At 42.7% G+C, this 14,150-nt stretch overlaps 1 protein-coding gene across 1 annotated transcript in view; it reads left to right on the forward strand.

Moving 5' to 3' along the window:
• The window catches only part of NEK5 (NIMA related kinase 5), a 44,926-nt gene that overhangs the window by 15,152 nt on the left and 15,624 nt on the right, over positions 1-14,150 (forward strand). The window contains exons 10-12 of the mRNA XM_038370224.2: positions 1,482-1,560; positions 11,331-11,467; positions 13,664-13,857. Coding sequence (XP_038226152.1) covers positions 1,482-1,560; positions 11,331-11,467; positions 13,664-13,857 — 410 coding nt within the window. The remainder of the gene's footprint in view (positions 1-1,481; positions 1,561-11,330; positions 11,468-13,663; positions 13,858-14,150) is intronic.

Below are 14,150 nucleotides of genomic sequence, written 5' to 3' on the forward strand. Positions count from 1 at the left end.
ATGCATGAATCACAATTTTTACAGGTAGAAGCCATTGCCCACATGGCATCTTGAATGTCTACAGAAAGACTTCTTACGTGGATTGGAGCATTCCAAGATGCATTGTTCCTTAAGTGCTTCTTGATTGGGCACTTAACTTTGTGAATTCCTTTCTCCAGGAACTGACCAAATGCTCTACTAAGGTTATTTAGAAATCAAGCCAGTACACGACCAGTATTCATAACTTCGAATACAAAAATGATACATGAATACAAATAGGATTAATAGATTCAGTAGATCGTAACCTTTACATAGATATGTTACATGGCATATGTAGCATATAATATATTCCAGTTATGTCATATATATTCATAAGCATATTTCCATAAAGCCTTATGGGGGGCACCGTCACAACTCTATCATGGGAAACATGACCTTGAAAAAGATTTGGGGGTTGTGGTGGATAATCAGCTGAATACTGAGCTCCCAGTGCGATGTTGTGGCCAAAAGGTCTAAGGCCATCGCTGGATGTATAAACAGGAATCTTGAATAGCAGTAGAGAGGTTGTTTTACCTCTGTATTTACACTGTGCAACCTCTAATGGAATGCTGTATCCAGTTCTGGTGTGCACAGTTCAAAAAGGATGTTGATAAATTGGAGAGGGTTCAGAGAAGAGCCATGAGAATGATCAAAGGACTAGAAAACCTGCCTGATAGTGATACAGCTCCATGAGTCTGTCTATTTTGCTTAACAAAGAGAAAGGTCAAGGGGTGACTTGATTACAGTCTATAAGTACCAACATGGCAAACAAATATTTAATAATGGGTTCTTTAATCTAGCAGAGAAAGGTATAGTACAATTCAGTGGCTGGATGTTGAAGCGAGACAAATTCTGATGGGAAATAAGGTATAAATTTGTTAACAGCAGAGTAATTAACCATTGGAACAACTTACACAGGATCATGGTGGATTCTCCATCACTGACAACTTTTAAATAGATATGCTCTAGGACAGGAGTTTTCATACTTTTTCTTGCTGGGTCCCTCCTCCCCCCCCCGACCACACTATAAAAACTCCATGGCCCACCTGTGCCACAACTGGTTTGCGTATAAAAAGCCAGGACTGGCATTAGGGGATAGCAAGCAGGGCAACTGCCTGGGGCCCCATGCCACAAGAGGCTCCCATGAAGCTAAGTTGCTCAGGCTTCAGCTTCAACCCAAGGTGTTGGGGCTCAGGGCCCAGAGCTTCATCCCCATGCACTGGGGCTTTGGCTTTCTGCACTGGGCCCCAGTGAGTCTAATGCTGGCCTTGCTTGGCGGCCCCTCCCCCGAAACCTGCTTGAGAACCACTGCTCTAGGAGTTATTTTGGAGAAGTTCTGTGGCCTATGTTATACAGAAGATCAGATTAGATGATCACAAATAGAACCTTCTGGCCTTGAAATCTATGAATCTATTAAACAAGATGCGGCACAGACAGTTGTAACAGATACTTTTTGCTTCTAGGTAATACAAGAAGAATTCAGCCACACTGTTATACATAAAAAAAGACCAGCAGCACAGCCTGTAGCCAAGTTGGTGCAGGGTAAGTCTTGTTTTATGACAGAATAATAATAAAATACATACTTATTATTAATTAATGTTGGTTCTAAACTAATCTTAGTACTATCCAGAAGTGAAGATGCGTGATAATTACTGGATGGACTTGCTGAAAGTCATAGACATCTCAATAGTAACATGACAGGTACATTGTATTATTTTGTCAGCTGACAGCATTTTTCAAAATAACATAAATTAGATCAAAATATGAAAGACAACAATGTTGGATTTATAATTGACACCCACTCAGTCAGGTATATATGCCCGATCTGTGTTCTTTGTTCTTCAGTATATCACAGATACTCCACAATGTTACTTATGGAAGAACAGAAGTAAGTTAAAACAAATTTTCAGACTTAAGCACTGAGGAGCATACGTGTCACTGACTTTCAATTAGATTGATGCTCCTTGGTGCCTAAATTATTTTTGGAAAAAGGGACTTGGCTCCTAAGTCACAGAAGCACTTTTGAAAATTTTATCCATAAGCTTGGGTCCCTAGCTGTAATGAATCCCCCAGTCATGATACTCTTTGCAGCTGACAGTCCGTACTCAGGAGAAACTTAGAATACTAACAGTCTACTTCCTTCTCACAAGGGCACCACCTTTCTCTTCATTAGTGTTGAGGTCTTTGCAGTGGCACTGACTGTGAGACTCAAATTGGAGTGGCTTACAGTCCTCATTTACCTGGGGCATGGATAAATTGAATTCCTCATTTTGCAGCTCATTTTTCTTATAATTCTGAAGAACTATGTTGAAGTGTTGTCTGTTGGTTAGAGGACATGACTGAGGGCCAGATTTACAAATGTATTTTGGGTCCTACAGGTGCAGCTAGGCACCTAGTGGGATTTACAGAAGTGCCTAAGCAGATTAGGGGGCTAACTGCATTGAAATCTGGCCCTGGACCTCAAAACTACTACATTCTATTCTTGAGTCTAGCACTGAATCTCTGTATAACCTTGGACAGCTCTCTCTGTGCTTCAGTTTACTTATCTGTAAAATGAGTGAAAGAATACCTACCTCACAAGAGTGTTCTGAATCTTAATTAATTAATGCTTTCAAAAAGCTTTGGTCTCTTTGGATGTAAGGCATGAGGTGAGGTGTACAGTATTATTATTATTAAGGTGGAATATAAAGGCCTTGTCTACACTACAAAGTTATGTCGACAAAAGTGATGTTGACGCTCAAAAATCGGCATAATAGAAATCAGTATGTCATGTTCACACTTGCTCTGTCCGCAGAGCGCGTCCACAATTGGGACACTATCATTGACAGTGTGAGCAATGCACTGTGGGTACCTATCCCATAGTCCAGCTCGACACCTTCTCTCACTAGGTGTTGTGGGAAGGTGGAGTGGATTGGGTCACATCTTGGGACCGGGCTTAATGTCCCGTGATACATTGCTTTCTGTCCCAGCATTCTATGGGCTTTTGGCTTTCTTTCGTGGCATTTTTCAATGGCCCCTCTTTGCTGTGAATCCAAGCATCTTTGTGAGAAGGGATGGATCTTGCACTGCTTTCCTATGCTTTGATAACTTTCATTAAGACATCATGGATGGCAGTGCAGTTAATCATAGATTCATAGATACTAAGGTCAGAAGGGACCATTCTGATCATCTAGTCCGACCTCCTGCACAGCGCAGGCCACAGAACGTCACCCACCCACTCCTATGAAAAACCTCACCCATGTCTGAGCTATTGAAGTCCTTAAATCATGGTTCAAAACTTCAAGGAGCAGAGAAGCCTCCCTCCAGTCAACCATGCTACAGAGGAAGGCAAAAAAACCTATTTACCCTGAATATTTAAAGATCAATTACTTACCAAAATCCCCATTATCCCATCATACCATCTCCTCCATAAACTTATCGAGTAGAATCTTAAAACCAGATAGATCTTTTGCCCCCACTGCTTCCCTTGGAAGGTTATTCCAAAACTTCACTCCTCTGATGGTTAAAAACCTTCGTCTGATTTCAAGTCTAAACTTCCTGGTGGCCAGTTTATACCCATTTGTTCTTGTGTCCACATTGGTGCTGAGCTTAAATAATTCCTCTCCCTCTCCTATATTTATCCCTCTGATATATTTATAGAGAGCAATCATATCTCCCCTCAAGCTTCTTTTAGTTAGGCTAAACAAGCCAAGCTCCTTAAGTCTCCTTTCATAAGACAAGTTTTCCATTCCTCAGATCATCCTAGTAGCCCTTCTCTGTACCTGCTCCAGTTTGGATTCATCCTTTTTAAACATGGGAGACCAGAACTGCACACAGTATTCTAGGTGAGGTCTCACCAGTGCCTTGTATAACGGTACTAAAACCTCCTTATCCCTACTGGAAATGCCTCTCCTGATGCATCCCAAAACCGCATTAGCTTTTTTCACAGCCATATCACATTGGCAGCTCATAGTCATCCTATGATCAACCAATACTCCAAGGTCCTTCTCCTCTTCCGTTACTTCGAATTGATGCGTCCCCAACTTATAACTAAAATTCTTGTTATTAATCCCTAAATGCATAACCTTACACTTCTCACTATTAAATTTCATCTTATTACTATAACTCCAGTTTACAAGGTCATCCAGATCCTCCTGTATAATATCCCGATCCTTCTCCGAATTGGCAATACCTCCCAGCTTTGTATCATCTGCAAACTTTATTAGCACACTCCCACTTCTTGTGCCAACATCAGTAATAAAAAAATTAAATAAGATTGGTCCCAAAACCGATCCCTGAGGAACTCCACTGGTAACCTCCCTCCAACCTGACAGTTCGCCTTTCAGTAGGACCCGTTGCAGTCTCCCGTTTAACCAATTCCTTATCCACCTTTTGGGTGTTCATATTGATCCCCATCTTCTCCAATTTAACTAATAATTCCCCATGTGGCACGGTATCAAACGCCTTTCTGAAATCTAGGTAAATTAGATCCACTGCATTTCCTTTATCTAAAAAATCTGTTACTTTTTCAAAAAAGGAGATTAGGTTGGTTTGGCACGATCTACCTTTTGTAAAACCATGTTGTATTTTGTCCCATTTACCATTGACTTCAATGTCCTTAACTAATTTCTCCTTCAAAATTTTTTCCAGGACCTTGCATACTACAGATGTCAAACTAACTGGCCTGTAGTTACCCGGATCACTTTTTTTTCCTTTCTTAAAAATAGGAACTATATTAGCAATTCTCCAATCATTCGGTACTATTCCTGAGTTTACAGATGCATTAAAAATTCTTGCTAATGGGCTTGCAATTTCAGGTGCCAATTCCTTTAATATTCTTGGATGAAGATTATCTGGGCCCCCCGATTTAGTCCCATTAAGCTGTTTCAGTTTCGCTTCTACCTCTGATATGGTAATATCTACCTCTATATCCTCCTTCCCATTTGTCATGCTACCATTATCCCCAAGATCCTCTTTAGCCTTATTAAAGACTGAGGCAAAGTATTTGTTTAGATATTGGGCCATGCCTAGATTATCTTTAACCTCCGCTCCGTCCTCAGTGTTAAGCGGCCCCACTTCTTCCTTCTTAGTTTTCTTCTTATTTATATGGCTATAGAACCTTTTACTATTGGTTTTAATTCCCTTTGCAAGGTCCAACTCTACTCGACTTTTAGCCTCTCTCACTTTATCCCTACATCTTCTGACCTCAATTAGGTAGCTTTCCTTGCTGATCCCTCCCATTTTCCACTCCCTGTATGCTTTCTGCTTCTTCATAATCACCTATCTAAGATGCTTGCTCATCCAGCTTGGTCTACAACTCCTTCCTATGAATTTTTTCCCCTTTCTTGGGATACAGGCTTCCGATAGCTTCTGTAGTTTTGATTTAAAGTAATCCCAGGCCTCCTCTACCTTTAGATCCATAAGTTCTTCAGTCCAATCCACTTCTCTAACTAATTTCCTTAATTTTTGAAAGTCAGCCCTTTTGAAATCAAAAACCCTAGTTGCAGATTTATTTTTGTTAATCCTTCCATTTAGTTTGAACTGAATTAGCTCATGATCACTTGAGCCAAGATTGTCCCCTACAACCATTTCTTCTATGAGGTCCTCGCTACTCACCAAAATTAAATCTAAAATGGCATCCCCTCTAGTCGGTTCAGCAACTACTTGATGAAGGAATCTATCAGCTATCGCATCTAGGAAAATCTGAGCCCTATTATTATTACTAGCACTGGTCCTCCAGTCTATATCTGGGAAGTTAAAGTCTCCCATGATCATCCAGTTTCCATTAGTATTTACTTTATTAAAGACATTAAAAAGGGCTCTATCCATATCCAAATTAGATCCCGGAGGTCTATAGCACACCCCAAGCACTATCGTAGGAGAGGCTTTACTAGTTTTCTTCCCCAATATAATTTTTGCCCAGATGGACTCTGTCTTATCCATTGCATCGCTTCTTATTTCTTTACATTCTACCTCATCATTGATATACAATGCTACTCCACCCCCTTTACCTTTGTTTCTGTATTTCCTAAACAGCACATACCCTTCAATACCTGTAGTCCAGTCATGATTACTATTCCACCATGTTTCTGTTATCCCTATAATATCTGGTTTCACTTCCTGCACCAGTAGCTCTAGTTTCTCCATTTTGTTACCTAGACTCCTCGCATTGGTGTACAAACATCTTAATTTTTGCTGTTTGGACTCGCTCACATTTTGTACCCTATTAGGCACAGTCATTCTACAGCCAGTATAACCTATTAGACTAGTATCCACACCGCCCTCGCTCCTTATATACATTCTCCTACCCATGGCTGTATCCTTTCTTACTTCATCTTCTTCCCTCTCAATGCTAAAATCTGGCGTGGAGATTTTCTGGACATCTCCCATCCATCTCCCCCCAGCTCTCTTTATCAGTTGTGCCAGCCTCGATCCTAGAAGTCTATTTCCTTCCCTACTCAGATGAAGTCCATCCCGAGAGAACTGACCTCTGTCCGTGAATGCCTCCCAGTGGCCATACATCCCAAAGCCCTCCTTATAGCACCACTGCCTAAGCCATCTGTTGACAGTCATAATCTTATCAGACCTTTGTTGCCCTTCTCTAGGAACAGGAAGGATCCCGCTAAAGATCACCTGAGCCTCAATTTCCTTAAGTGTCTTCCCCAGCTTAGCAGAGTCTCCCTTGATACTTTCCCGCGAGAATCTGGCTGTATCATTTGTTCCCACATGAAGGATAATTAGGGGATTCTTTCCCGCTCCCTTTAGGATCCTTTTCAACCTCAGGTCTACATCCCGTATCTTAGCACCCGGAAGACAGCACACCCTTCTATTCTCAGGATCAGCTCTAGTTACAGGCCTCTCTATTCTTCTCAATAAAGAGTCCCCGATCACATAGACCTGCCTTTTCCTGGTGACAGTGCTATTCTCCAGTCTCTCCCCTGTTCCCTCTGGCTGCAAGTTCTTTCCATTCCTATTTTCCCTTACAATCCTCTTCAACCCATCCTGTATCCTCCTGGGGCTCATATTTGGTGTAGTCTCCCTTGACTCTTCCCCTTTTTCTATAGGACTAGCCTCTCTTCTCTTCTTCCTTACCCTTCCACCTTCAACAAGTACCTGCTGAGCCCCTTCTTCATTTTCCAACTCTGCAAACCTGTTCCTAAGCTCTATTTCTCCTTCACTAGCCCGTCTTTTTCTCTGCCTGGTTCTTTGAGTCATATGTTTCCACTGACCACTTTCCTCATCCAGTCTCTCCTCAAAATTCCCCAGCCCTGCTTCCATCTGTGAGTCTGAGCTTTTCCCTTCAGATACCTCATATCTTTGCTCCATCATCTGCTCAAACCCCTTCCTAAACTCAACCAGACTTTCCACCTGCATCTCCAAACCTCGGATCTTTTCCTCCATCAGCTCTATCAGACGACATTTCATGCAGAAAAAACTCTTACCGGTTCCCCCCTCCAGGATCATGTACATACCACAGCTTCCACATCCAGTCATCCTCAATGTGTCTTTCACTACAGGAGTCACTCCCACAGCTGCCTCTATATCTGTCATCTCCTTCCCACCTAAATCCTGTTAATCTGGGAAACACAAGCCACACCAAAAAGACCACACCCCCCCAGCAAAAGCAAACCCCAAACAAGCACCACAAGCCAAACTTCCCCTTCAAACTCCCACTCAAACTCCCCTGTTTAGAGCTCTGTTTGCTAGCTCCTGTGCCGCTGCAGCTGTAGTTCATGAAGTTCCTAACTGAAGAAGACTCCCAGTTTCCTGACATGTAATATAGATAGGAGCAACCTTAGACTGCTTTTGGCATTCACAGAACAGCTGTAGAGGGCGGACCGTCACTTTTGGCCTCAGGAAACAAGCACTGAATGGTGGGATCGTATCGTCATGTAGGTGTGGGATGAAGAGCAGTGGCTACAGAACTTTCAGATGCAGAAAGCCACCTTCCTGGAACTGTGTGTGGAGCTCACCCCAGCACTGCGGCACAAGGACATGAGAATAAAAGCTGCCCTATTGGTAGAGAAGTATGTGGCAATTGCCATGTGGAAGCTGATGACTCCAGACTGCTATCAGTCAGTCGCAAATCAATTTGGAGTCAGGAAGTTAACCATTGGGGCTGCATTAATGCAAGTGTGCAGGGCAATTAATCGCATCCTGCTACGAAGGACTGTAACTCTGGGAAATGTGTGTGAAATAGTGGATGGCTTTGCAGAAATTGGTTTCCCTAATTGTGGAGGGATGATAGATGGCACACACATTCCAATTTTGGTCCCAGACCACCTTGCGACAGAGTAAATCAATAGGAAGGGGTACTTCTCCATGGTGTTGCAGGAGCTTGTGGATCACCATGGGCGTTTCACTGACATCAATGCGGGGTGGTCCTGGAAGGTGCATGATGCACACATCTTCAGGAACACTGGCCTGTATAGAAAGCTACAAGCGGGGACTTTAACCAGAAGATAATAGTGAGGGATGTTAAAATGCTTATAGTGATCCTGGGAGACCCGGCATACCCCTTACAGCCATAGCTCATGAAACCTTACAAGGGAAACTTGGGCAGCAGTAAGGAGTGGTTCAACAACAGGCTGAGTAGGTGCCTGATGACTGTGGAATTTGCCTTTGGCAGATTAAAGGCACACTGATGATGCCTTTATGGCAAGTTAGATCTTAATGAGGATAATATTCCCATGGTCATAGCTGCGTGCTGTATGTTGCATAATTTCTGTGAAGTTAAGGGTGAAAAGTTTGCTCAAGGTGGAGTGATGAGGCAGACTGCTTGGCTGCTGATTTTGATCAGCCAGATACCAGGGCTATCAGAGGAGCCAAGAGGGGGGCAATTTGAATCAGGGAGGCTTTGAGGCAACACTTTGAAAATGAGAACTAGTAATGTATATCTCTGTGATTGGTGCTGCAATGTTACATTACATGTAGTTTTCCTAGGAAGTAATGGTAACATTTGGGGCCTTATATTCCAGTAAGCAAATGATTAAACTGCCTGTGTATGTATTGGTAGTGCCTACTATCTCCATTTGTAAAAAACAAAGATGAGTTACCATTCAAAAACTTTGCTTTTATTTACAAGAAACACACACACACACACAGATGTGCGGTGGGAAAGGAGGTACCAGAGAAGGGCAGACTGTCAGAGCTGTGTGTAGGTCCAGCTATCATTATGAAAGGGAGTGAATGGGAAACTGAGAAGTCCCAGAAGGTGGAAAGGATCATGCAGGCTGAGTTGGGGGGGGCATGGAAAGAGTTCTGAATGTGCTGCAGGGGAGGGAAGCATGAATCTACTTAGTCTTCAGAATTATTAAGGACTTCAGCATCTGCGTTTGCTCCTCCATGACTTTAATCATCCGCTCAGTAGCGTCCTTAACAAACTCCTGATTTTATTTTCTGTCCTGCCTTTCGGCTTCCCTCCACAACTTGCAGTCCCTTTTCTCTGCATTGGAGCACTGCAGTACCTCCCAGAACACATCATCTTTGCTCTGTCTTTGATACTTTCTTATCTGGCAGAGACGCTCATCCGGGGTGCGTGGGGTGTTCCTGAGCTACACATATCTGCTGAAGCAGAAGGAACAATGCACAGAAGCATGATTGTTAAATTCATGCACAGATTTGAAAAATTTCAATTAAATACACCTTTTGTCACATAACAATCACTTTCTCACTGACCCTTGGGAAGCACATATCTTTGTGAACACCCAAAGCATGGTGAGTGTTGGCTGGGTCGGGGGGTGCTCTACATGGGGAAAAGAGCATTCACTCTGCAAGGGTTATGGGGCAGCCAATTAGGGAAAACATTCTAAAATTCTCCCACACTTTTCCACATTGTAGCAGATATCTCACTGCTGAGGGTAAGCAGGGAAATGAAGGTACATCTACTACCTGCTTGTGGCTTCCGCCCTGGTCCCTATGCTGCTCGCCTGTGTGCCGCTTTGGTCCTTGCACAAGTGATTGCTGAATGGCATGGGAAAGTTTTCTACAATGGAGGAAGGATCAAAGCAGCTCTGCCAAGGAATCTTAGGCAGAAGATTGCCAAGTATCTCCAGAAAACTTTCCTGGAGATCTCTCTGGAGGATTCCTGTGAGATCTCGGCATGGATCAACACCTTGTTTCCCCCGTACCAATTAGCTACACAGGAAAATGTCCAGCTCACAGAAACACAGCCAGCTGTATACATTTCTGTACCCTGAACCCACTTCTGAGCTACACAAACCAGAGCCACTTACCAGGCATCTCCTCTCCTGCTTCTTGCTCACCGGAGAGCAACTGCTAAGACTGGTTAGATGCCTCTGGAGTGATGAACAGTTCCTGGCTGCCTGGCCCACTGGGCGACCCTGCTGGGAGCTCCTCATCGTTGTCTAACTCCACCTCTTCATCAACAATGTCATCCTCCGGGTTAGGCCCTCTTTCTGCTGCCTCCAGGCCCACCGAAGTATCCATGGGGCTCTTGGCAATGGAGGTGAGGTCGCCACTGAGAATAGCGTCCAGCTCCTTATAGAACTGGCAGGTCTTAAATGCAGCACCGGAGTGACGGTTCCCCTCCCTCGCCTTGTGGTACGCCTGCCTCAGTGTCTTTATCTTCGCTCTGCACTGCAGCGTGTCCCAATTATAGCCCTTTTCTCACAAGCCTCGAGCAATCTGCCCGTAGGTATCCAAATTCCTATGGCTCAAGCACAGCTGGCACTGCACAGCTTCCTCTCCCCATATACTGTGCAGATCATAGAATCATAGGACTGGAAAGGACCTCGAGAGGTCATCTGGTCTAGTCCCCTACGCTCATGGCAGGACTAAGTATAAGATCCAGCAGCTCCGCAGTGGTCCAAACAGGAGAGCGTTTGCTGCGATAACCTGCCATAGTCATCTGAGAAGAGACCTCCCATGCCGAGCAAACAGGAAATGGAATTTCAAAAATTCCCGGGACTTCTAAGTGGGAGGGGCAGATGGTTGTTTACCTGGCTGCGGGTCAGTGGAGTTCAAACTGCATTGTGGGACATTTTCTGGAGGCCTAATAAAGCGATAAAATCAAGTGTCGTGTCTACACTGGCACTTTGTCGACGAAAATTTTAATCAAAAAGGCTTATGTCTCTCATCAGGGTAGTTTTATTTTGTCGCCAAAACAGGGCATTTTTGCTGCCAAAAGTTGCATCACAGTGTACACGTTCACAGTTTTGTCAACAATACTTTGTAGTATAGACAAGGCCAAAGGGATATGTATTAGACAGTTCAGTGTGTATTAGACATATGCACTTTATTACAGTTTATTATGTAATAAGAACAATAGGAATAATTACCATTACAATTATATTTTTTTATTGTTAAATAAGTTCCTAAACTTCAAAAAGTGAGAGTCCAGGACCATCATCCTCCAAGATCCAGGATGGTGGCACCTGTCAAGAAACAGGAATTATTGCATAGTAATGAATGGAAACCTCCTTCAAGAGTCCAGCAACCTATTGCCCAGGTACTGTGCCTACAAGACTTACAGAGCTTTATTCCTTTCTGAAATGTAGTCAGATTGAAATGGAAGAAATCTGCTTTTTAAAAGACTATTTTGGATTATTGGCAGGAGTGCATTTCGAAGTATTTGGCAATGGAGGCAATCAAACAGTCTTTTCCCATTTGAAGGATATACGGCTTAATTCTGCTCTCAGTTATACTGGTGTATATCCAGAGCAATTCAATGGACATAGTGAAGTTGCTCCAGGTTTGCACTGGCATAACTGAGAGCAGAATTTGGAGCACAGTGTTTTTCTTATTTAGGCAAAGTTACAATATAATTAGAGCCCTACCAAATTCTCAGTCATGAAATCATTTTGAAATCATGCATCACGGACCCAGAAATCTGGTCTCCCACCATGAAATCTGGTCTTTTGTGTGATTTTACCCTATGCTATACAGATTTCATGGGGGAGAGCAGTGTTTCTCAAATTGGGGGTTCTGACCCAAAGGGAGTTGCAGGAGGGCTGCCGTATTGCCACCCTTACTTCTGCTCTGCCTTCAGAGCGGGGTGGCCGGAGAGTGGTGGCTGCTGACTGAGGGAACAACTCTGCAGGCAGCAGTGCAGAAGTAAGGGTGGCAACAGCATACCATGCCATCCTTACTTCTGCGCTGCTGCGGGCGGCAGCTCTGCCTTCAGAGCTGGGCTCTTCTCCAGCAGCCACTACTCTCCAGCTGCCCAGCTCTGAAGTCAGTGCTGCTGCCGGCAAAAGTGCAGAAGTAAGGGTAGCACTACCGCAGGATTCCCCCCCACACACACACACACACTAACCTTTGCGATTTCCCCCCCCCCCCCACACACAACTCCTTTTTGGGTCAGGACCCCTACAATTACAACACTGTGAAATTTCAGATTTAAATAGCTGAAATAATGAAATTTACAATTTTTTAAATCCTATGAGTGAAATTGGTAGGACCTTAAATATAATGTTAACATATTATGTAACTGTATAATACATTATATTGCTTATTTAGGATCAGGTTAATCTTCAGACAACCTGGCTAAATATTCTGGCTTGTCAGTTGAGGAACCCTCCTCTTCTGAGTATACTAGAAAAAGTGACCAATTTCTAAGTACAGTACCTATCCTCTTTCTGGCACTTCTCTTGTGTACGTACTTGTGTTTTTCCGCTATAAGGACAATCCATATTTTACCATTCCACAATTCCATAGAAGGAGGAGGGCGTGTGCCACATTTTTCCAATAAAGTTCAACACAAAGTCTAACTGCTAAAAATAAAAAAAAGAAAATAATTTGGTCTGTTTAAAATGTAGCTCCTTTCCAGAGCATTAAGTAAGCCTGTCAAGGGATCTCTAGGAAGCTGGCTTTTTGTCATGAGAGTAATCTTTTTAATAATGTATTCCTTAAACTGTCTAATTCCTGGACAAAAGCACTACATGTGCAAATATGTTTCCCTTTCCCTGCAGCCTCCCTATTAGCAAAAATATGATGGATCTAAACTGGAGTCATATGCCATTTATACAGTAATCTATATTTTTTAAAAAAATCTTTGAGCTATACAAATTGAAGATGTATATCCCCTTTCTCAATTTCTTTATCCAAATCCCTCTCCCATCTTTTCATCTGGGTTGTTTTCTTATTGGCATCTTTTTCTATCAAAATTGTATATATCTTAGAAATTAAACCTTTTGTTCCACCTTGCTCCTGGGTAACTCCTGAAATGTAACTCCTTAAAGGTGTAGATAGAGCTGCCTCATATCCAAGTTTCACAATAAAATATGTCATAATAAGCCAGCCCTGGAATTCATTCAGGGCTTCAGAGCAATGTAAATAAAATGTATTACAGTGGCTCTAATGTATCTAGTTTATAGGCACAAAGAACTGTTGGCTGACTCACAATGAGGAGAGTCTCTGAATAAGCAGAGTTCAAGTAATGAGTAGACAGGAAAGGATTACAGTAAGAAAAATGTGCTTCAAGAAGCCTCTAGATGAGGTGTGAAAAAATATGGGGAAGTTGTCCTAGGTATAGTGTAGACAGCTAGTATTATCACCTAACTGAGAATAGGGAGTGGGAATGGAACTTGCCTTAAAAATGTGACTAGTGCAGAGGATTAAAATCTAGCATCTAGCTTATCATGTCTTGGGTTAAGAATGATCATTCATTACCTTTGAAATTTCATCCTGTTATATGTATTTTCAGCCTTGGCGCTCCAGATTTAAGATGGCAGAAAGGCCAGAAGCTGCCAGAGTACATGGACATTATGGTCATTACTATGATAAACTTGACAACTTGCAGAAGAGACTTTATGTACAAGGTGACCTTTCTCACATCAGCCAAAGAGTCGAGGAATATTATAAACGGAAAGGACAAGTTGCACCAACCCCACCTGAGTGGTAAGCTTTTTCCCTCAATTTAATTGCTGAAGAATCACCAATATTTTGACTCCTCAATCTTTTTGATCATGTAGCAATGTTGAGCTGTAGAAGCAGAGTCGCGCATTCTGTTATTCCTTTCCTGCTCAGCTTTTGATGTGGTTCTTGTATTACATATGATTCAACAAGAAATAATGAAATGCCCATTTCTATCTACCCAATTCAACCTAGAGATTCACTTCTGAATGTATTTTCATGACATTTGAAACTGTTCATTGTAGAAACTTGTCCAAGATCTCTGTGCAGCTCCCAGT

The sequence above is a fragment of the Dermochelys coriacea genome, chromosome 1, assembly GCF_009764565.3.
Source record: "Dermochelys coriacea isolate rDerCor1 chromosome 1, rDerCor1.pri.v4, whole genome shotgun sequence".
In the NCBI taxonomy this organism is placed as follows: domain Eukaryota; kingdom Metazoa; phylum Chordata; order Testudines; family Dermochelyidae; genus Dermochelys; species Dermochelys coriacea.